The 21,884-nt window shown below is 36.1% G+C and overlaps 1 protein-coding gene across 4 annotated transcripts in view; it reads right to left on the reverse strand.

Moving 5' to 3' along the window:
- VPS13A (vacuolar protein sorting 13 homolog A) overlaps positions 1–21,884 on the reverse strand; it is a 253,825-nt gene that overhangs the window by 176,123 nt on the left and 55,818 nt on the right. For all 4 annotated transcript variants that reach the window (XM_058695652.1, XM_058695655.1, XM_058695653.1 and 1 more), the window contains 5 exons: positions 19,318–19,507; positions 19,118–19,232; positions 15,149–15,285; positions 13,086–13,218; positions 10,159–10,276 (listed from right to left, as the gene is read on the reverse strand). In XM_058695652.1, coding sequence (XP_058551635.1) covers positions 10,159–10,276; positions 13,086–13,218; positions 15,149–15,285; positions 19,118–19,232; positions 19,318–19,507 — 693 coding nt within the window. The remainder of the gene's footprint in view (positions 1–10,158; positions 10,277–13,085; positions 13,219–15,148; positions 15,286–19,117; positions 19,233–19,317; positions 19,508–21,884) is intronic.

The raw sequence follows: 21,884 nt of genomic DNA on the forward strand, positions 1-21,884 counted from the left end.
AGAATGGTGTATGTTTGTTGAAACTAATGAAACTACACTGACAAATCAGAGTCACCAAAGTCCACAGTTTACATTACTGTTCACTCTTGGTGCTGTACATTCTGTGGGTTTGGTCAAATACATAATGACATGTATCAATCATATCATTTAGAGTATATCATCTAGAGTATTTTCACTGCCCTAAAATCCTTTGTCCTTCGACTATGCATCCCTCCCCTGTCAGCTTCAAGTCCCAGCAAGCGCTTTTCTTTTCACTGTGTCCCTATTTTTGCCTTTTCCACAATGCCATCTAGTTAAAACTACACATTATGTAGCCCTTTCAGATTGGCATCTTTCACTTTGTAATATGCATTTAAGGTTCCTCCGTGTCTTTTCACAACTTGATAGCTTATTTCCTTTTAGCACTGAACACTATTTCAGTGTTTCATATGGCACAGTTTATCTCTAACCTACTAAGTGACATCTTGGTTGCTTATAAGTTTGGGCTATAAAATTGAAATATAAAATTTAAGTGTATAAACTTTATGTAAAATTATGAATAAAGATGCTACAAACATCTGTGTGCAGGTTTTTGTGGGGATGTAAGTTTCAACTCCTTGAAACCTAAAACCTTAAAATCCTAAAAGACAAAATAGACCATAATCTCTTGGACATCAGCCTTAGCAACATTTTTCTAGACATTTCTCCTCAAGCAAGTGAAATAAAAGCATAACTAAACTACTGGGACTACATCAAAATAAAAAGCTTCTGCACAGCAAAGGAAACCATCAACAAAATGGAAAGACAACCTACTGAACGGGAGAAGATATTTACAAATAATATATCCAAAAAAGGTTAATATCCAAAAGATATAAAGAATTTCTACAACTTAAAACCAAAAAACCCAAAAAATCTGATTTAAAAAATGGGCACAGGACCCGAATATTTTTCCAGTGAAGACATACAGACAGCCAACAGACATATAAAAATATGCTCATCACTAATCCTGAGGGAAATGCAAATCAAAACCACAATATCACCTGACACCTGCCAGAACAACTAGCATAAAAAAGACAAATAACAAGTGTTGCTGAGGATCTGGAGAAAAAGAAATTTTCATGCAACGTTGGCAGGAATGTAAATTTAGACAGTCATTATGGAAAACAGTATGAAGTTTCCTCAAAAAATTAAAAACAGAAACACAGTAGTTCTACTGGTGGTTATTTACCCAAAGAGAATGAAAACACTAATTTGAAAAAAATACATCCACCTTTATGTTTATTGTGGTATTATTTATAATAGCCAATAGAAGCATCCGGAAGGTCCATCAATAGATAAATGGATAAAGAAGATATATATACAATGGAATATTACTCCACCATAAAAAAAAAGAATGAGATCTTGCCATTTGCAACATGGGAGGACTAAGGGCATAACACTAAGTGAAATAAGTCAAAGATAAATACCATACAATTTCAGTTACACGTAGAATCTAAAAAACAAAAAAACAGATACACAAATACAGAGAATAAAGTGATGGTTGCCAGGGGGAGAGGGTTAGGGATGGGCAAAATGGGTGAAGGGGAGCAGGATGTATAGGCTTCCAGTTCTGGAATGACTAAGTCATGGGGATAAAAGGTATAGCACAAGGAATAGAGTCAAATGGTATTGTAATACTCTTGTATGGTGACAGAAAGTAGCTATACTTCTGGTGAGCATAGCACATTTAGAGTTGTCAAATCCCTATGCTGTACACCTGAAACTAATGTAACCTTGTGTGTCAACGGCAACAATTTTTTCCGTGACTCTAAAACCGTTCTAAATAAAGTCTCTAAAATAATAATAGTTTAAAATGAGACATATCAGGGGCGCCTGGGTGGCTCAGTAGGCTGAGTGTCCGACTTCGGCTCAGGTCATGATCTCACAGTTCATGAGCTCGAGCCCCGCATCGGACTCTGCGCTGACACCTCGGAGCCTGGAGCCTGCTTTGGATTCTGTGTCTCCCTTTCTCTCTGCCCCTCCCCCACTCATGCTCGGTCTCTCTCTCAAAAATAAACATTTAAAAAAAATTAAAAAAATAAAATGAGACTTACCAAAACGAGAGTAAGTTTTTATTCACCATTTTTATCCCTCTATCTTTTCTAAAAACTTAACTTTTTCAATTCATACGCATGGCTGCTAAGGTTATCAGTTTAAAAACATATCTGCGGGGTGCCTGGGTGGCGCAGTCGGTTAAGCATCCGACTTCAGCCAGGTCACGATCTCGCGGTCCGTGAGTTCGAGCCCCACGTCAGGCTCTGGGCTGATGGCTCGGAGCCTGGAGCCTGTTTCCGATTCTGTGTCTCCCTCTCTCTCTCTGCCCCTCCCCCGTTCATGCTCTGTCTCTCTCTGTCCCAAAAAATAAATAAAAAACGTTGAAAAAAAATTTTTTAAAATAAATAAATAAATAAAAACATATCTGCATTTCCTGAGAAAATTAGAAGCTTTCTTTTACTTTAATAGCTGAAATATTTGTAATTAGTTCCATATATTCTAGTTTAACTTAGGTAACCATTATAAATCTATCTCATTATTATAACTCAACTTTTCAATTTCTTTATATATACCAGGTGTACAAGCTGAAAATGGGGGCACCAAAATACTATGTACTAAATAGTAGAGGACTTCCTTTTTATTTGCCTTAAATGGTTTAAGATCAAATTTCAAAGGATGCTGCCTAATACTTTTACAGTTCCAGGGTTTTATCATATTCACTTCAGACTGCTCCAGCTTACTAAATTAAAATCAAATGCTTCTCAGATTTGTTCTTTCTCAATCATTTAGTTTCTGCCTCTTATTATTGTAGCTGTCCTTCTCTGATCCTAACCTATAGCAATTTTAGTATCATTAGAATACTCGTTCAAATGACCTTCCCAGTATCTTTTCCCTTGTACTGGTCATGTTTGACTACAATGCACTGGACTGGAAACTGGTAAAAGATGGCCAGGGGTTAACTCAGCCTGCTGCTTATTTTGATAAATTAAGTATTACTGACTGGAACACACCCGTGCCCATTCATTACGTATGGTTTACGGCCATGTTCACCCTAAAACAGCAGAGGTGAATAGTTATGACTAACAATATGGAATTCAAGCCTAAAATATTTACTATCTGTGCCTTTACAGAAACAATTTGCAACTGTTACATGCGACTGCTCTCTCATGATCTTGCATTTCCTTTATCTTTTTTTCTTTAAGTTTATTTATTTTTAGGAGAGACAACGCATGTGCCCACATGAGTGGGAGGAGAGGCAGAGAGAGAGGGGGAGAGAGAATCCCAAGCAGGATCCAGCACTGAGCATGGAGCCCAACATGGGGCTCGATCTCATGAACCCTGAGATCATGACCTGAGCCAAAACTCAATCTAAAACTTAACCAACTGAGCTGCTCAGGTGCCCCAGATATAGGTTTTAATCGGTTATTTCGATTGTTTCTATGCTCTACATATTCCCTGCATTACAGGACATTAATTCTTCCTGATCATATACTGATAGAGCAACCCAACGCAAGTTCCTCAGCATAATATCAACTTCTTTTTCCTGGTACTCCCTAACTTTCTAGATTCAACCATACTTAAAAAAAAAATATTTCAACTAAGCTAAAAAGGAATCAATTCAAACTCATGTTTACAACAGAAAATCACATACATCTTTGTTTTTTACCACATACTGACAAACTTTACAAGATATATTAAACAATAAATAGGCTGTGGGACATCTGGGCAAGAACTAGAGAACCTAAGCCTCGTATCTAATATCAAACTACACCTAGTGTTGGATTAGAAAAATCCACAATGTATAGAATGGCTTTTGTTCCTTCTGTCTTTCTTAAGCCAATTATTGACATCCCTCTGCCTTAAGACTCTCAGACTGTAGTTTGATTTCCTAGCAGAAGTCAAAGAGAACAAGATTCAGTACGCTACACAATGTTTGCTAGCAGACAGAGTCATTATATTTTAAAAAGCAACAAAGAAGAGTATGGGTCTCTCTTTCACACGACAGGAGCAGGTAAGTAATAGCAGTCACGTCCACAGCAGTAGGAAAAAGCCAGGCTATCACTACTTACCTCTTTCCCCCTATACTTCCCTTCAGACACAAAGCCTGGGCACTACTTTAAGAGCATTCTCTTGTTGCCTCCCTTGTAACAATTCCCCTGGGACTGTTTGGTAGGCGTTAGATGTGTCTTTAGTTAAATTATAAAATAGATGATCCGCCTGAGGTTTGCAAGGAAGAGGAAAAAGTACTGGCGGAAAGACAGGTGAAAGGACTGGTTACAGCCTGAAACTATTGAGGACTAAATCAGCTAACCAGTCCAGTCGAGTTCAACAGACTTCTCTACTTAGGATCCTGGGCCCAAAGTTTCAGCTAACAGTAAAATATAAAGATCTCATTAAAGATCAAGGTATTTATATGATAAATGTAAAATCAAGTATCACTTATAATCTGATTACAACTCCACTCTTTATTTTCTATGGGATTTAAGACAAACGCATAAAAATAATTATAAATCTACGTTAATAAGTACACAATATATAAAGACGTAATACGCGACATCAGTAACATAAAATGGGAGGGGTAGAGCGGTGAACAAGTAGAGTTTTTGTATACAATCGAAGTTAAGTTGGTATCAATTTTAAATGGATTGTTATAACCTTGTGATGCTATATGCAATCTCCATAATAACAAATAATAAAATATCTATACAATATGCACACATGGAAAACAGAAGGCAATCAAACCATGTCACAACAAAAAAGTCAACTAAATGAAAATGAAGTCAGTAAGAAAGGAAATAAGCAACAAAAAAGTTGTAGAATATATGGGAAGCAAATCTCAAAATGACAAAGTCCTTCCCCATCAATATTTACTTGATGTTTATTGACATTTACTTACTTAAATGTACATGGTTTAAGCTTCTCAATCCAAGATCTAAATTTAAAGAATGGATTTAAAAAATGGGATCCAACTGTCTGCCAGAGACTCAGTTTAGATCCAAGAGCACCACTAGTTTAAAAGTGAAAGAACAGAAAAAATATCCCATGTGAATAATAAATATAAGAAATCAGAAACCCCAAAACCCTAAATTGTGAAGAAATACAAAACCTAAAGAGATCTATAACTAGTATGGAGATTGAATCAATCAGTAATCAAAACTCTCCCAATAATGAAATGTCCACGATCAGAAGATTTCACTAGTGAATTCTAGCAAACACTTAAAAGAATTAATACAAATTTTTCTCAAACTCTTCCAAAAATTAAAGAGAAAGGGACACTTCCAAGCTCATTTTTAGGCCAGCCTTTTTCTGATACCAAATCCAGACAAAGACAGAGTAAAACTATAGACCAATATCCCTTATGACCACTGATGCAAAAATTCTCAACAAAATTCTAGCAAACAAAACTCAACAGTACATTAAGAGGATTATACAGCATGACTCAGGTTTTATTTCTAGGATGCGTGGATGGTTCAACATATGAAAATATATCATTGTAATACACCACATTAATAAAATAAAGGAAAAAATAAAAAAAGTATTTGAAAAAATTCCACACACTTCCATGATACAAACATCAAACAAATAAGGAATAGAAGAAAAAGAGAAAAAACTACTTCAATATAATAAAGGTCATATATGAAAAAACTCATAGCTAACATACTCAGTGGTAAAAGACCAAAAGCTTTTCCTCTTTGCTCAGGATAAAGGATGTCCACTTAAATCACTTCTTCTCAACATAGTACTGGAAATTTTAGCCAGAGTAATTAGTCAAGACAAAGAAATAAAAAGCACCCAAATTGAAAACAAAGAGTAAAACTGCCTTTGTTCAAAAATGAACATGTAGGGGCGTCTGGGTGGCTCAGTCAGTTGAGCGTCCAACTTTGGCTCAGGTCATGATCTCGCAGTCTGTGAGTTCAAGCCCCGTGTCAGGCTCTGTGCTGACAGCTCAGAGCCTGCTTCGGATTCTGTGTCTCCCTCTCTCTCTGCCCCTCCCCCACTCATGCTCTGTCTCTGTCAAAAATAAACATTAAAAAAAAAAAATTATAGGGGCGCCTGGGTGGCGCAGTCGGTTAAGCATCCGACTTCAGCCAGGTCACGATCTCGCGGTCCGTGAGCTCGAGCCCCGCGTCAGGCTCTGGGCTGATGGCTCGGAGCCTGGAGCCTGTTTCCGATTCTGTGTCTCCCTCTCTCTCTGCCCCTCCCCCGTTCATGCTCTGTCTCTCTCTGTCCAAAAATAAATAAAAAACGTTGAAAAAAAAATAATAATAAACATTAAAAATTAAAAAAAAAAAATTATAAAAACGAACGTAGAAAATCCTAATAGTTACATGCATGCACACACAAAGTTAGAAATAAACGAATTCAGCAAAGTTGCAGAATATTAAAATCAACTCAGAAAAATCAATTGCTATAGAGTAACAATAAATATAATCCAAAAAAGATATTAAGAAAATTCCATTTAGAACACCATCAAAAAAGAATAAACAACCAAGGAAGAAAAAGACAAACACTGACAACTACCAAAATGCTGAAAGAAATTATAGAAGACACAAAGAAATGGAAAGACATCTCATGTTCATGGACTGGAAGATTTAATATCTTAAGATGTCATTACTCAAAGCAGCTACACATTCAATGCAATCCATATCAAAATCAAAATGACATCTTTTATAACAACAGAAAATCCACCCTATAATTCATATGGAATCTCAAAGGAGCCTAAATTAGCCAAAATAATCTAGAAAATGAACAAAGCTGGATGATTCATACTCCTGATTTCAAAACTTACCACAAAGCTAACAGTAATCACAACAGTGTGGCTCTGGCATAAAGACAGAAATACAAAGGAAATAGAATGGAAAGCCCAGAAATAAATCCTCATATATATCATCAAATGGTTATTTTTCTTTTTTAATATTTTTAACGTGTATTTAGTTTTGAGAGAGAGAGAGAGAGAGAGCGCGCGCACGAGCAAGGAAGGCACAAAGATACAGGGAGACACAGAATCCGAAGCAGGCTCCAGGCTCTCAGCTGTCAGCAAAGAGCCTGACGTGGAGCTCAAACTCACAAACTGTTAAGATCATGACCTGAGCCAAAGTCAGAGGCCTAACTGACTGAGCCACTCAGGCACCCCTCAAATGTTTTTCAACAAAGACTATTCAATGGAAAAAGATCAGTCTTTTCAATAAATGGTACTGGGCAAATCAGATATGCAAAAGAAAGAAGCTGGGTCTATACCTTATACCATAGCCAAAAAACTCCAAGTGCATCAAAGACCTACACATGAAAGCTTCAAGTATAAAATATTTATAGAAAATATACAGAAGTTTCATGATGTTGAATTTCACACTAATTTCTTGGACATAACACCAAAAGCACAGGCAACAGATAAATGGGACCTTATCGAATCGGTACTACCCGAAGCAATCTACATATTCAATGCAATCCCTATCAAGGTAACACCAGCATTCTTCACAGAACTTAAAAAAAAAAAAAACCCAAGACTTATATGGAACCAGAAAAGACCCTAAATAACCAAAGCAATCCTGAAAAAGAAAACCAAAGCTGGAGGCATCATTAATTCCGGACTTCAAGCTATATTACAAAGCAGTAGTCATCGAGACAGTACGGTACTGACACAAGAACAGGCACACAGATCATTGGAAAAGAAGAGAGAACCCAGCAATGCACCCAAAGACATATGGCCAACTAATCTTTGACAAAGCAGGAAAGAATATCCAATAGAAAAAAGATAGTCTCATCAGCAAATGGTGTTGGGAAAAGCGAACAGTGACATAGAGAAGAATGAACCTGGACCACTTTCTTACACCATACACAAAAATAAACTCAAAATGCATGAAAGACCTAAATGTAAGACAGGAAGCCCTCAAAATCCTACAGGAGAAAACAGGCAACAACCTTTTTACCTCAGCCACAGCAACTTCTTACTTGCCATGTCTCCAGAGGCAAGGGAAACAAAAGCAAAAATGAACTATTGGGACCTCATCAAGATAAAAAGTTTCTGCAGGACTAAGGAAACAATCAGCAAAACTAAAAGGCAATGAACAGAATGGGAGAAGATATTTGCAAATGACACATCAGATAAGGGATTAGTATCTAAGACCTATTAAGAACTTACAAACTCGACACCCAAAAAACAAGTAATCCAGTGAAGAAATGGGTAAAAGACATCAATAGACACTTTTCCAAAGAAGACATCCAGATGGCTAACCAACACATGAAAAAATGCTCAACATCACTCATCATCAGGGAAATACAAATCAAAACCACAATGAGATCCCACCTCACACCTGTCAGAATGGGTGAAATTAACAACTCAGGAAACAATAGATGCTGGAGAGGATGCCAAGAAAGAGGAACCTCTTTGCACTGCTGGTGGGAATGCAAACTGGCACAGCCACTCTGGAAAATGGTATGGAGGTTTCTCACAAAACTTTTAAAAAAACAGAATTACCCTATGACCCAGCAACTGCCCTAGTAGGTATTTACCCAAAGTATACAGGAGTACTGATTCAAAGGGGCACATGCACCCCAACGTTTATAGCAGTGCTTTCGACAACAGCCAAAGTATGGAAAGAGCCCAAATGTCCATTGACTGATGAATGGATAAACGTGTGGTATACATACACAATGGAGTATTACTTGGCAATCAGAATGAAATCTTACCATTTGCAACAACATGGATGGAACTAGAGTGTATCATGCTAAGCAAAATAAGTCAGTCAAGAGAAAGACAAATAAATGATTTCACTCACATGTGGAATTTAAGATACAAAACAGATGAACACAGGGGAAGGGATGCAAAAATAATATAAAAACAGCGAGGGAGATAAATCATAAGACTTTAAATACAAAAAATAAACTGAAAGTTGCTGGTAGGGTGTTGGGGGGGGGGGATAGTGATAAAAGGGTGAGGGGCATTAAGGAGGACACTTGTTAGGATTAGCATTGGGTGTTATATGTAAGTGATAAATCACTGAATTCTATTCCTGAAATCATTATTACACTATATGTTAACTTGGATTTAAATTTAGAAAAAAATTGGACTTTATATTTACAACTTTTGAGCAAAGACACTCTTAAAAGAGTGATACGTAAGGCAAGCCAATCCACAAAACGAAAGAAAATATTTGCAAATCATCTTTCCAGTAAGGAGTTAGTATACAGAATGCATTTAAAAAACAAAACAAATCCCAATTATAGATGGGCAAAGGACTTGAATAAACATTTCTCCAATGAAATGTATAAACTGCCCAGAAATACCTGAAAATTACCTAATCAGTAATGATTAGAGAAATGCAACTCAAAACTATAATTAGATACTACTTCATACCTACTACAGAGGACAATTTTTAAAATAAGAAAAGTGCTGAAGAGGTGGGGAAATTGGAATCCTTGTGTACTGCTGGTGGAAAGATAAAATGGTATAGCTGCTATGGAAAACATAGGCCAGTTCCTCAAAAAATTAAAAACAGAATTATCATATGATCCAGCAATTCTACTTGTGGATATATACACAAAAAAAAATTACAGCAAGGACTTAAATAGTTCTCTATCAATCTTCACAGCATTGTGAATGTAACAGTATTGTTACCAGAGCCAAACTTCATTACAATGACCCAAATGTCCATTGACAGATGAACCAATAAATGTGATATGTATACATGCACAACAGAGTATTTTTCAGCCTTAAATGAAATTCTGACATATGCTACAACATGGATCAACCTTGAAGACGCTATGCTATGTGCAATAACTCAGCCACAAAAGGGCAAATACTGCATGATTCCATTTATATAAGTTACCCAGAGTAGCCAGTTTATCGAGACGTAACATATAATGGTGACTGCCATGGGATGGGGTATGGCGGAGTGGGGCATTATTGTTTGACAAGTACTGAATTGCAGTGTGGGAAAATGACAAAGTTCTGGAGATGGATGGTGATGGTGGTCACCCAACAATGTGAATGTACTTAATGCCACTGAATTATACACTTAGAAAAGGTAAAATTTATGTTATGTACATTTTACCACCAAAAAAACCCAACAACAATGAAATACGGTATCTCCTTAGCTAAGGAATTTCTAAGAAAATCTACAATCACATAAAACAGACAATACATACTTGGGCATCCTTATATCCATAAAAACCATGGCCTTAGCAAGTTCCACATTGAAGTGCATAGGTATCAAAATATGTTGTGTAGATACATTAAGTTTTCGAGCTTCTTTCCAATTATCACCTAATTGTGGAAAACAGTACATGTTTATTCAGCACATGTATAATTTGAAAAACACAGTAAACCTAAAATTACTATGAATACTTTGTAGTCATACACTGCATGATATGGGAAATTCTTCCTATATCCAGACAATCTTAAAGCCACCTCCCCAGTACATATAATCAACAGGTAGATTCTTTTCCCTTTCATCATTTTCCTTCTACTACTTCAAGACTCTGTTTCAGTATGAAGAAAATACTTACTAAAAACCAACAATATAGTTTAGGGGCACCTAGATGGCTCAGTTGGTTGACTCTGTGACTCTTGATTTTTGGTCAGGTCATGATCCTAGGGTCATAGGATCGAGCTCTGCATCAGGTTCCGTGCTTGGAGTCTGCTTGCGATTCACATTCCCTTCCCTCCCCCGCCCCTTTCTCTCTCTCTCCTCCCCCTCCCTCCCTCCTTCCTTCTGCCCCTCTTCCCAGCTTGCGAGCTCTAAAATTAAAAACAAAATACAAAAAAACCCAACAACATAGTTTAATCAAATCTGTGCATCCATTTACAGTTGCTACACCAACCAGACTACTTTACCCAAAAAACAACATGGCTCTAAGGCAATAATGAAAAAGGCAGAGAAAAGCACAGCTCTTTTCTGTCAATAAAAGCTACCAGTTATTCAAGATTTGTTAACAGCTATTCTAGGCAATGTTTTAATTTTCACTTAATTCTCACAATGATATTTAATCATCCCATTTTAAAAAACAGATTCACAGGAATTTATTAACTTACTCATGGTCAAAGGCTAGTGTGTGATAAAAATCTGAAATTTACATCCACATCTCCTAACATGAAATGTATGTGACAATGCATCCTCATTTACGTTACCTCATTTGAACCTAATCATTCCTTAGGTCCAATAAAGTTCCCAGTCAAGGAAAAACAAGCCAATGAATGATTAGATGTAAAGAAACGTGGTAAAATGAACTCTTACAATTTTTTAAATTCCAACAGTATTGAGATAAATATTTTCTTTACTTCTCAAGTCACAGAAAATATTCAGAAGCATGTGATTCAGTATTTATCATGAAAGTTTATGACAATCACCTAAAGTAGCCCCAATGTCAAAAATATCTTGCTCAAAAAAGATTATTTAAGAAGAGTTAGTGCTCATCAAGAACAATTCCAGGAATTCCAGTAATTTTCAGATAACAATGGAATACTTTAAATTTTTTTTCAAAAAGCATGTCAATATTAAGTATGGTGCTTGGACTTTAAAAATTACAAAAATGTAGCAAACATACCAAAATACTGTAATTTATTCCCTGAGAAAAATTTATGGATTTTCTATAAACAATTTATATTTGCCACCCACTACACTTCTGGGTTTCTTCTACACCAACTGGAATCTGACAAAAACAGAAATCAAGTTTATTATCTCAAAGCAGTTTTAGTTAAAAAAAAAAAAAATTAAAATGTACCAATACTATATAAATCAATACTTCTAATAACTACTATTTTGGGTTCTCATTGCTTCCTTTTTTATTAGTTAGCTCAGATAATTAAAATTTGACCATATACACACATATACAGATCTCTAGAACAGCCACCAATCCAATTCTGTTGAATTATCTAAATGTTTACTAACACCTAACACTCCATGGAATCACCAACAGTATGACCCTGTAGAAAGAGGGCTCAAATTAGTCTTGGATCTCTATCTACTTTAGTGGTTCTTTACAAGTGAATTTCTGGTTGTTGACTTTATCTTAAAACTAGATCTGGATCAGAGACTCCTGATTAGTCCATCAGAGTGAACGGAGTAAAGGTATGCCTAGGATACCCTCCTCAGTCCTCCTAAGACCCTCCTCAGTCTCTATCTGGCTGTTTAAGGCCTAGGTGGTCAGAGGCCCTAGATCGGTTGCCTCTGGCCTCGAGCAGCCTCTTGTGATTACTCTGTATCAAATAAACACTTTAAATATGTGCCAAGGTTTTCCAACCTGGTCCAAAGGATTTCTCCATCTCAGCACTACTGACATCTGGGCCAAATAAGTGTGTGTGGGGGGGGGGGGGGGGGGGGGCTTTCCTCTACACAGTATGATGTTTAGTAGTAGCATCCCTGACCTCCTCTCACCAGATGCTAGTAGCGCACCTACTCATCAGCAGTGACCACCAAAATGTCTCCAGACTTTAATAATGTCTCTTGAGGGATAAAAACCAGATACCTGAGATACTGGTCCTAGGCAATATCTACTATGACTTTAAAAAAAAAATTTTTTTTTAATGTTTATGTTTGAAAGAGATAGACAGAATGTGAGCAGGTGAGGGGCAGAGAAACAGGGAGACACAGAATCTGAAGCAGGCTCCGGGCTCTGAGCTGTGAGCACAGAGCCTGACACGGGGATCAAACTCATGAGCTGTGAGATCATGACCTGAGCTGAAGTCAGCTTCCCAACTGACTGAGCCACCCAGGTGCCCCCTATTACCTTTTTAACCCTTTTTTTAGATGTTTATTTATTTTGAGAGCAAGCGAGAGAGCAAGCAGGGGAGGGGCAGAGAGAGAGGAGAGAGAGAATTCCAAGCAGGCTCTGTGCTAGCAGTACAGAGTCGGATGCAGGGCTTGAACTGACAAACCATGAGATCTTGACCCGAACGGAAATCAGGAGTGGGACACGCAACCGACTGAGCCACCCAGGCGCAACTACTATTACTTCTAAATCGAAAATATAAATGTTCTAATGTATTTGGGATGAAGGTCTTCAGAGAAACTGTCTAAAAACCTAGTTAATCATTGCAGCCAAATGAATCACTAAATAATGCATTATATACTTACCAACTGTGCTGTAAAGCAGCTGTATGCTTGTAAGCTGAACATCAAAGGAATCATAAGCTCTATGCATTATCTCTTCAAGTCTGGCCCCACCTTGTTTCATATCTGGTAACTCCAAAGGACTTTTACTTGTCACCTTGAAGTTGATTTTAATAGTTTAGATGATGCAAAATACTTCAAAATGAAAATATAAATATTTTATCTTTAAGACTATAACATAAAAATTTAATAAAAGATTCATAAGTTGACATAAAAGGCTAATAGAAATGTCTTTATCTATGACATGTCTAACAGAAAGACCAGGTACAAAGTAAATTTTTACACATTAAGTTATATTTCTCAATTGCATATATTAACAGAGGAAAACCGAGCCAATCCTAGAGAAGAAAACATTTAAAACTTTTTAAGTTCTGACAAGAAGCCTTTTTATTAAAAACAAATTAAGACATGTGTAGCCTACAAAATGTTTCTATGGCACAATGACAGATATTTAGATACTTTTATAAGAATAATCCAGAATTAAGTATTAGAATAACTGAACTGTAGTCCCAACTTGGCCATTTATACGACCCCAACAAAGTTATATTTGTACCACCCCCTTCTTAGCGTACTATACACAATACGTTTTTCACTTAACCTTCTGAAGATCGCTCTACTGCCATATATAAAGATCTTATACATTCATACGTATGTGTGTGTGTGTGTGTGTGTGTGTACTTACCTTAACATTTTCACCTCTATTTTATATAGCTCATGTGTCATAGACTATCAAAACTGATTATCTCTGAAAGGTAGGTTAAGTAAATTGCCTAAGATCACAAAACTAGACACCTTACTCTTGATGTTGCTCGTTCTACTATACCACACTACCCTTGAAACAATTCCATAACTAAAGTGAACTATAAATAATTAAGTGTATAAAGATTATAAATATAAATCCAGTAAACATGTACATAATTAACAACTCAAGAGTAAAAACATAGAATAAAGGACAATATCAAGGAAAGGCATATATTTGCTGGGTCGCCAGAAAGCATGCCAATATCATCCATCCCTCGTGAGTGTTTAAATTGTTACAGCTATTTAATCTACATTTAATGATCTAGAGTAATGTGGTCTAAGAGAACTTTCTACAAGGATGGCATTATTATCTCTGTATTGACAGAATAGACACAAGTCACTTGTGACTATTTTAATTCTTGAATGTGACTCATATGACTAAAGAACTAATTTTTATGTTACTTAATTTTACTCATCGTAAACAATCACATGTGGCCAATGGGTATCATACAGAACCATGCAGATCTAGAAACACACACACAGAAAATATTCTCTATTCAAAACTGCGGGAAAAAAATGTACATAGTTGGATGGAAAGGGAAATGACTTAGGTAAATGCAAGAAGAACATCTCTCAAATTAAGATTTAATAGAACTATTAAAACATTAATATCTAAAGTTATACATGCAAAAAGTTTCAGAAGGATAAAGATGTATTTGATTATTTCCAGAACTCCCTCCCATCTGATATATTTCAGTCAAGTAGCAAATTTAAATTGAAAACGAAAGCACTACTCTCAAATTCTGTAAATATAATTTTTTTAAATTTTTTTTAAATGTTTTATTATTTATTTTTGAGAAAGAGAGAGAGACAGAGTGTGAGCAGGGGAGGGGCAGAGAGAGAGGGAGACACAGAATCTGAAGCAGCTCCAGGCTCTGATCTGTTGGCACAGAGCCCAACGTGGGGCTCGAACTCACCAACTGTGAGATCACGACCTGAGCTGAAGTTGGACGCTTAACCGACTAAGCCACGTAGATGCCCCTATAAATATAATTTTTAGGTTTACTCCTCACCTGCAGATTTCAAATGATAATTTTGCTATTAGAAATGTAGGGAAACTACCTAATTAAATAAATCTTCACATTATTTACTAGAAAGGAAGAATTTTCAAATCCTAGAAGCTACCTAATAATCAATATAGCAAATCAAACTGTTTTAAAACAAAATACATTTTAAACAGGGAAACACCTTAAATGTCATAATAGAAAACAAGTATTACTATATACCTTTAGATGACCAAGATCCAAAATAAGTAGATTTGACGTAGGGCTAAAAATTCCATCCTGTGGGATAATAACATATGAAGCCTTCAAATCAATTTTGAGATCAAGAACTTTCTGTGTTTCAATAATATATAGTAGACCTGCAGAAAATTTGAACAGAAAATAATGTGAAATTAGTATTAATTTTTAAAATACTTTGAGCAAAATATTTTTAATATAAAATAAAAATATTCGTTAGTCAATGTGTGTGTATACTCACTCCTGATTAAATATAAGTGAGTACAAAATTGGACTGATTCCTCAAATAAATGTATTTGACCCACAAACTCCATTTGAGTAAAACCGGGTACATATAGATTTTTTAAAATTATGTTCTATGAAACATTTAATAAGCTTGGAACTGAAGTACAGAACTGACTCAAAGCACAGTTGTTAATTTTTTCCCCCCAAATGATCTGTATTCAAACACAGACAACGTGGTTTTACTGAGGTTTGTTTGCTGAGGCAGGTATGACAGTCTCAAGAAGCAGCCAGAAGGGACAATCTAGCATTCAAGATACTCCATCTCCTGTTAAGCATTTCTCTACCCTCATTTCCATTTCTGTTTTAAGACTTCCTCATCCAATATAATCTGTTTCATATATGCCTGATTCTACAAATCCAAGTCCCTAGATACTCCCTGCAAGCCTTACATGTCAAAAGAAAGGTTTTACTAAATGACCATATTTGTCAGAACCACATATGACAAGGGTAACTAACTACATACATGTGTGTGTTCTGTAAGCTGATCCCCCTACTTGACAAAAAAGGAAAAGATCTGAAAACCTTCACTCCTAAGAAAAAATGAAGAATACAAGAAACAAATCAGGTTATATAGGAAGAACATAATAATAGAGGCTAATATAGGAAAAAAAAATCAAAAATGGAAGGGGGGAATGAATGAAGAACCAAAATATATAAAGCTCTTAACAGGTAAGTCTCTTCCCAAATTAGTAAATTTTAACTTTCTGCAAAAATATTAAAAGTAACTTACTGAATTTTTTTAAATTCAAGAACATAGTAGCACCCCACTTTTTCATACGATTAGCATTTATTCTACATAATAATACTATCTGTGTACAGAAGGAAACAGAATTAGAAGAATAGACTTCAAATTGTAAAGTCTGTTACCTTTCGATGGTAATATACTAAAGACCTCCACTTTCTAAAATATTTCTATAACATCTGAAGCTTATACAGTGGATATTTACTATTTTGGTAATTCTTTCCTAAGTAAAAAAAGCTTAGGAAAACAAATCTTAGGAAAAAAATGTCTACAAATCTGAAGGAATATGGTAAGTCTCCAACACAATGCATTCATATTTAACAGTAACAAGTAATGGTTTCTACAATTAGGAAGAATCAATCAGAAAACAGGTCTGACCTTATGCTTATGAATTCTACTGAGTATGTATTATACTAATACACAGAATTTGAACTATAAATGGCATGTGAGATTTTAACAGTAGATGGGTAAATGCAAACCCTACAGCTTCTAGAATTAAGGCAATTAATTATCTGCAATCCAATATAAAACATACTCAGATGGAGAAAATCACGGGGAAAATGAGTAAAAACCAGAGAAGGCACTAATATGAAAAACATAATGCCCAGCTCTCTGTGAAAAAGAAGTGAATAATGTATTCAAAATGCAATCATAAAACTGAGAGGTAATGGAGCCTAACGATATGATGCTTAAACTAGTTAGCTCTTGAAGGTCTCATCAAAACATGAAGTGAATTTTTTACTTTACTTGGCTAAAATATTTTCTCTTAGGAGAAAGAAAAAACAGGAGAATCATATTAGCACATCTCATTTTTACCAACAAAGATAAAGTGAATACAAAGGAAAGGGTAGGAGAAAAATGACAATTTCATGTTATATTTTGTGACAGGCAGAACTAAATGAATTCTGATTTCAATTAGAGATATAATCCAGACTTAACAAAAATGGGGTTCTAAAGCTAACACTTTGACATTAAAATTGGAAACCACTCAAGTGAGAATTTCACCCAAGAATTAACATGTCAAAAATAGCTAAAAAGCAGTCTATGCAATAATCTCAGATTTTGAGGAGACACTGACAACAGGAAAGATACTACCAAAAACAAATATAAAACTTTTAAGAATCTATAGAAATGTCAGAAAGATTAAATGCCTGGTATATTTGGAGGGTGGGGAGAGAGAGGAGGAGTTCATTGTTTCAAAGGCAGTTTTTAGTTATAGTCAGAACAGAAGTAACATTATGGGAGCAAAAACAAAACCAGCCTTCTTTGAATTATGTAAAGAATATATGTGATTGAAAAACCGAAGAGCTCTGTTCCTGTGTTTTTTTTTTAATCCATCTGGCTCTTCAGAGATTACACTGAACCTGGAAAAGCACGATATAGTAAGACAACTTAAAACTCTTAACCGGTAAGACTTTGACTTAAGGGAACACTTGGTAAAGTCACATCCCAGCTGCTGACATTAATCAGTATTAACACCTTCCTAGAAATCACTGACAACTACAGAGGTCTTAGAAGACTGAAATGAGGGGCGCCTGGGTGGCGCAGTCGGTTAAGCGTCCGACTTCAGCCAGGTCACGATCTCGCGGTCCGTGAGTTCGAGCCCCGCGTCAGGCTCTGAGCTGATGGCTCAGAGCCTGGAGCCTGTTTCCGATTCTGTGTCTCCCTCTCTCTCTGCCCCTCCCCCGTTCATGCTCTGTCTCTCTCTGTCCCAAAAATAAATTAAAAAAAAAAAAAAAAAACGTTGAAAAAAAATTTAAAAAAAAAAAAAAAAAAGAAGACTGAAATGAAAAAATGCCAGATTATTTTTTTAATGTTTGATTTTTTGAGAGAGAGACAGAGAGAGTGCATGCAAGCAAGGGGAAGGGCAGAGAGAGGGAGAGAGAGAATCCCAAGGAGGCTCCGCAATGCTAGTGCAGAGCCTGATGCAGGGCTCGAACTCACAAACTTGAGATCATGACCGGAGTCAAAAATCAAGTTAGATGCTTAACTGACTACTAAGCCATCCAGGCGCTCTGCCCAGATTACTTTAGAAAGAAGAAAAATGTAATATCTTTTATTAACTGCTCAAGTGAATGTGGACTGTGAGAAAACTTTAAACACACAAATTAATGCAGGGCAAGTAAAAAGGAAAGCACTCATCATTGGAAGCTAATAAGTTTCATAAAACAGGCATTCTATATTAACTAAACTTTCTCTTTTCTAAGTTAAAAAAAAAACAAACTTTTTTAACATTTATTTGTTTTTGAGACAGACAGAGCATGAATGGGGTAGGGGCAGAGTCAGAGGGAGACACAGAATCCAAAGCAGGCTCCAGGCTCTGAGCTGTAAGCACAGAATCCGATGCAGGGCTCGAACTCACAAACCATGAGATCCTGACCTGAGGTGAAATACACAGTCAGATGCCTAACCAACTGAGCCACCCAGGTGTCCCTAAAAATGTATTTTTTAAATATATTTTAAAAATGGAATCTGTAGCTTAAAATCTTCCACAATGAAACCTCCAAGCCTACATGGTTTTACTGTTCAATTAGGCCAAATATTGAAGGAGGAAGTAACACCCCATCTTATAAAAACTCTCCACAAGAATAAAACAAGAATTCTTATTTTCTGAGGCCAATATATTAGTATCCGGAATTCCTTATCTGAAAGGAAAAAGACAGGTTTATTCCCTCATGAACAGAATTGCAAAAATCCTAACAAAATTTGCAACTAACTTGAGTGTGGTAATAAGTTTGACGTGAGTGTAAGAAATGATCATTATATCTGATTTTAAATATAAAAGTACTAATTAGTTTAAACAAAACTGTATCTAATCCAGAAGCATAAATTTAAAGTACAGTTTACTAAAGTAAGTTAAACATGACTAAAAGTTTAGTATACAATATGCTGCTGCTGAATATAACAACATTAATACTGGCACTTACCTGTTGCTGTCTTGTCACGAAATTCTTCAAGTTTAATCAAAGTTGCTGAAGTGAGCTGTGCTAGATTTACCTCTTTCGGAGGTCTGAAAAATTCCACTATACTATTCACCGTTCTCTGGTAAAGTAAGCATCATTAACATTAGGCACAAACTCAAAGTAAACTGAAATGCATTAAAACTTAGGTATTTAAAAACGCTTACTGCATCATATATCATTTCTAAAGGTTCAGCTTCTATGATACACCTTTGAGCAGCAGTTTCATCTAACGGATTTATCTCAAATATAATTTGGAAGAGTGACGTAGCATCATCCAAGGAAGAAAGGAGGTGAGGTTTTGTTGAATTATCTGGTAAGCCAGTGACATGAAATGAATCAATTTTGGTTTCAAATCTACATGAATAAAGATCGGACAAAAATTAGCTGTCAGTGCAGTTTTAAGGTATTTCAGAAACTGAAAATTAAAATTAATGAAACAATTTCAGTTAGGATTTCCTGCTACTCCATTCCATTCATATCATAGAAAATACACAACTATTCGATCTGAAATGACATAAATTAATTCACAAACAACTCTTCTCACATGTTGATTTCAACATAAAAAAGGCTATTTAAGGGTTAGGGGTTTAAAGTTCCCCATAAAAGGAGTTTGGAAGTTATCACTCAATACTAACAAGTAAAAGGCTGACCAAAGTCTTCTCGGATATGTGAGAGAAGGGATGACACAACGCAAATCACTGCCCCCCAGACTGGAGAGACAGGTGAATACGGGGAGTCACAGAACACAGAACACAGACTCATGAAAGAAAACTGCCCTGTACACCAGGGCCAAGGTTGGAAAACGTGAACTGTTTCATTCTCCTGAACTGCTGGAGATTCAGTGTGGACAATTCTGAGGTTAAAAACTCTAGGGGGACTCAGTCATAGGAGAGGGCCCAAAATATTTTAAGATACAACTCCAGGAATTAGACCAGGTTCCTACATAAATACTGGAGAAAAATCCCCTTGTGCTTCAGGCAACAGAAGCAGAGAAGAAATCCAGAGCACTGTGTTCTCAAAAAGGCACGCCCTATCGAGCAACTAGTTCCCCAGAGCCTCACCTGATGAGGTATTATCAGAGCCAAATGACCCAGCGAAGGGAAATACCCAACTCCAGTCGGGTCTACTGTTCCATATGCAACAAGGGAAATACCCAGTTCCAGCCAACTCTAGCTATCCTATCCCACCTAAGGCAGTAAGAAGGGAGGTACTGAGAAATACACGTAAATATATATGTGTACATATTAGTGTTTATATGTATCTATTTACTGTATTTTTCACCCTGTACATCATGTCTATCAAGAAAAAATAATACTAAAAAGCAAAAAACACAATTTGAAGTGACAGTACAAGCATCAGAACCAGATAGGCAGGAATTCTAGAACTATTCAAAAACAACAATTAAGAAGCACCTGAGTGGCTCAGTCAGTTGAGGATCCAACTCTTGATTTCAGCTCAGGACGTGACCTCACCACTATGATCTCATGGTGCTGAGAGCCTGCTGGGTGTGAAGGCTGCTTGGGATTGTATCTCCCCCTCTGCCCCTCTACCCAGTTCGCATGCACGTACGCACTCTCTCTCTCTAAAATAAAAATAAATAGGGGCAGCTGGGTGGCTCAGTTGGTTAATCCGACTCCGGCTCAGGTCATGATCTCTCAGTTTGTCAGTTCGAGCCCCATGTCAGGCTCTGTGCTGACAGCTCAGAGCCTGGAGCCTGCTTCAGGTCTGTGTCTCCCTCTCTTTCTGCCCCTTCCCTGCTCACGGACTGTCTCTCTGTGTCTCTCAATAATAAGTATTTTTTAAAAAATTTTTAATAAAAATTAAAATTAATATGTTAAGGGGTCTAATGAATAAAGCAGACAGCATGCAAGAACAGATGAGCAATATAAGCAGAGAGATGGAAAGCCTAAGAACCTAAAATAAATATGAAAGATCAGTAACACTGTAACAAGAATGTCTTTAAATGGGCTTACCAGGAGACTAGAAACAGCTGATGAAATTAATCCCTGAACTAGAGAATGCATCAGTAGAACCATAAAAACACAGATATCAGAGAATAAAGACTAAAATAAAACAGTAACCAAGCACTATGCGACAACAAAAGATGTACCATATGCACAAGAATACCAGAAGGAAAAGAAAAAGGTACAGAATACATATTTTAAAAAGAATGATGATTTCTACAAATTAATGTCAAACATTAAACCGTGGATCCAGAAAGCTCAGAGAAAAGCAGAATAAATGCAAAAGAGAAAAAACTACCCCTACACGTTTTCACACTACAAAAAAAATCAAATATAAAGAAAACACCCTGAAAGAAATAAAAGAAAAAAAAATACCTTACATATAGAGGAGCAAAGGTAAGAATTACATCTGCTTTGTTAGAAACCATAGAAGCAAAAAAAGTATAGTGAAAATTTTAAAGTGTTAAGAGAAAAAAAAACACAAACTTAGAATTCTGTACCCTATAAAATCCTCCTTCAAAAGTGAAGAGAAAATAAAAACTTTCTAAGACAAACAGAAATTGAAGGAAATTGTTGCAACTAGACTTGCCTTTTGAGAAATATTTAGAAGCTATATAGGAAGATAGAAAAAATGTAAGTTAGAAACTCAGATCTACATAAAGAACTTAAGATTACAGAAGAAGGAAAAAGTAAAGGTAAAATAAAAACCTTTATTTTACTTATTTTATTGATCTAACAAATTAATGTGTTCCAAATCACAGTAATAA

Source organism: Neofelis nebulosa, chromosome 12 (genome assembly GCF_028018385.1).
Source record: "Neofelis nebulosa isolate mNeoNeb1 chromosome 12, mNeoNeb1.pri, whole genome shotgun sequence".
Taxonomy (NCBI): Eukaryota; Metazoa; Chordata; class Mammalia; order Carnivora; family Felidae; genus Neofelis; species Neofelis nebulosa.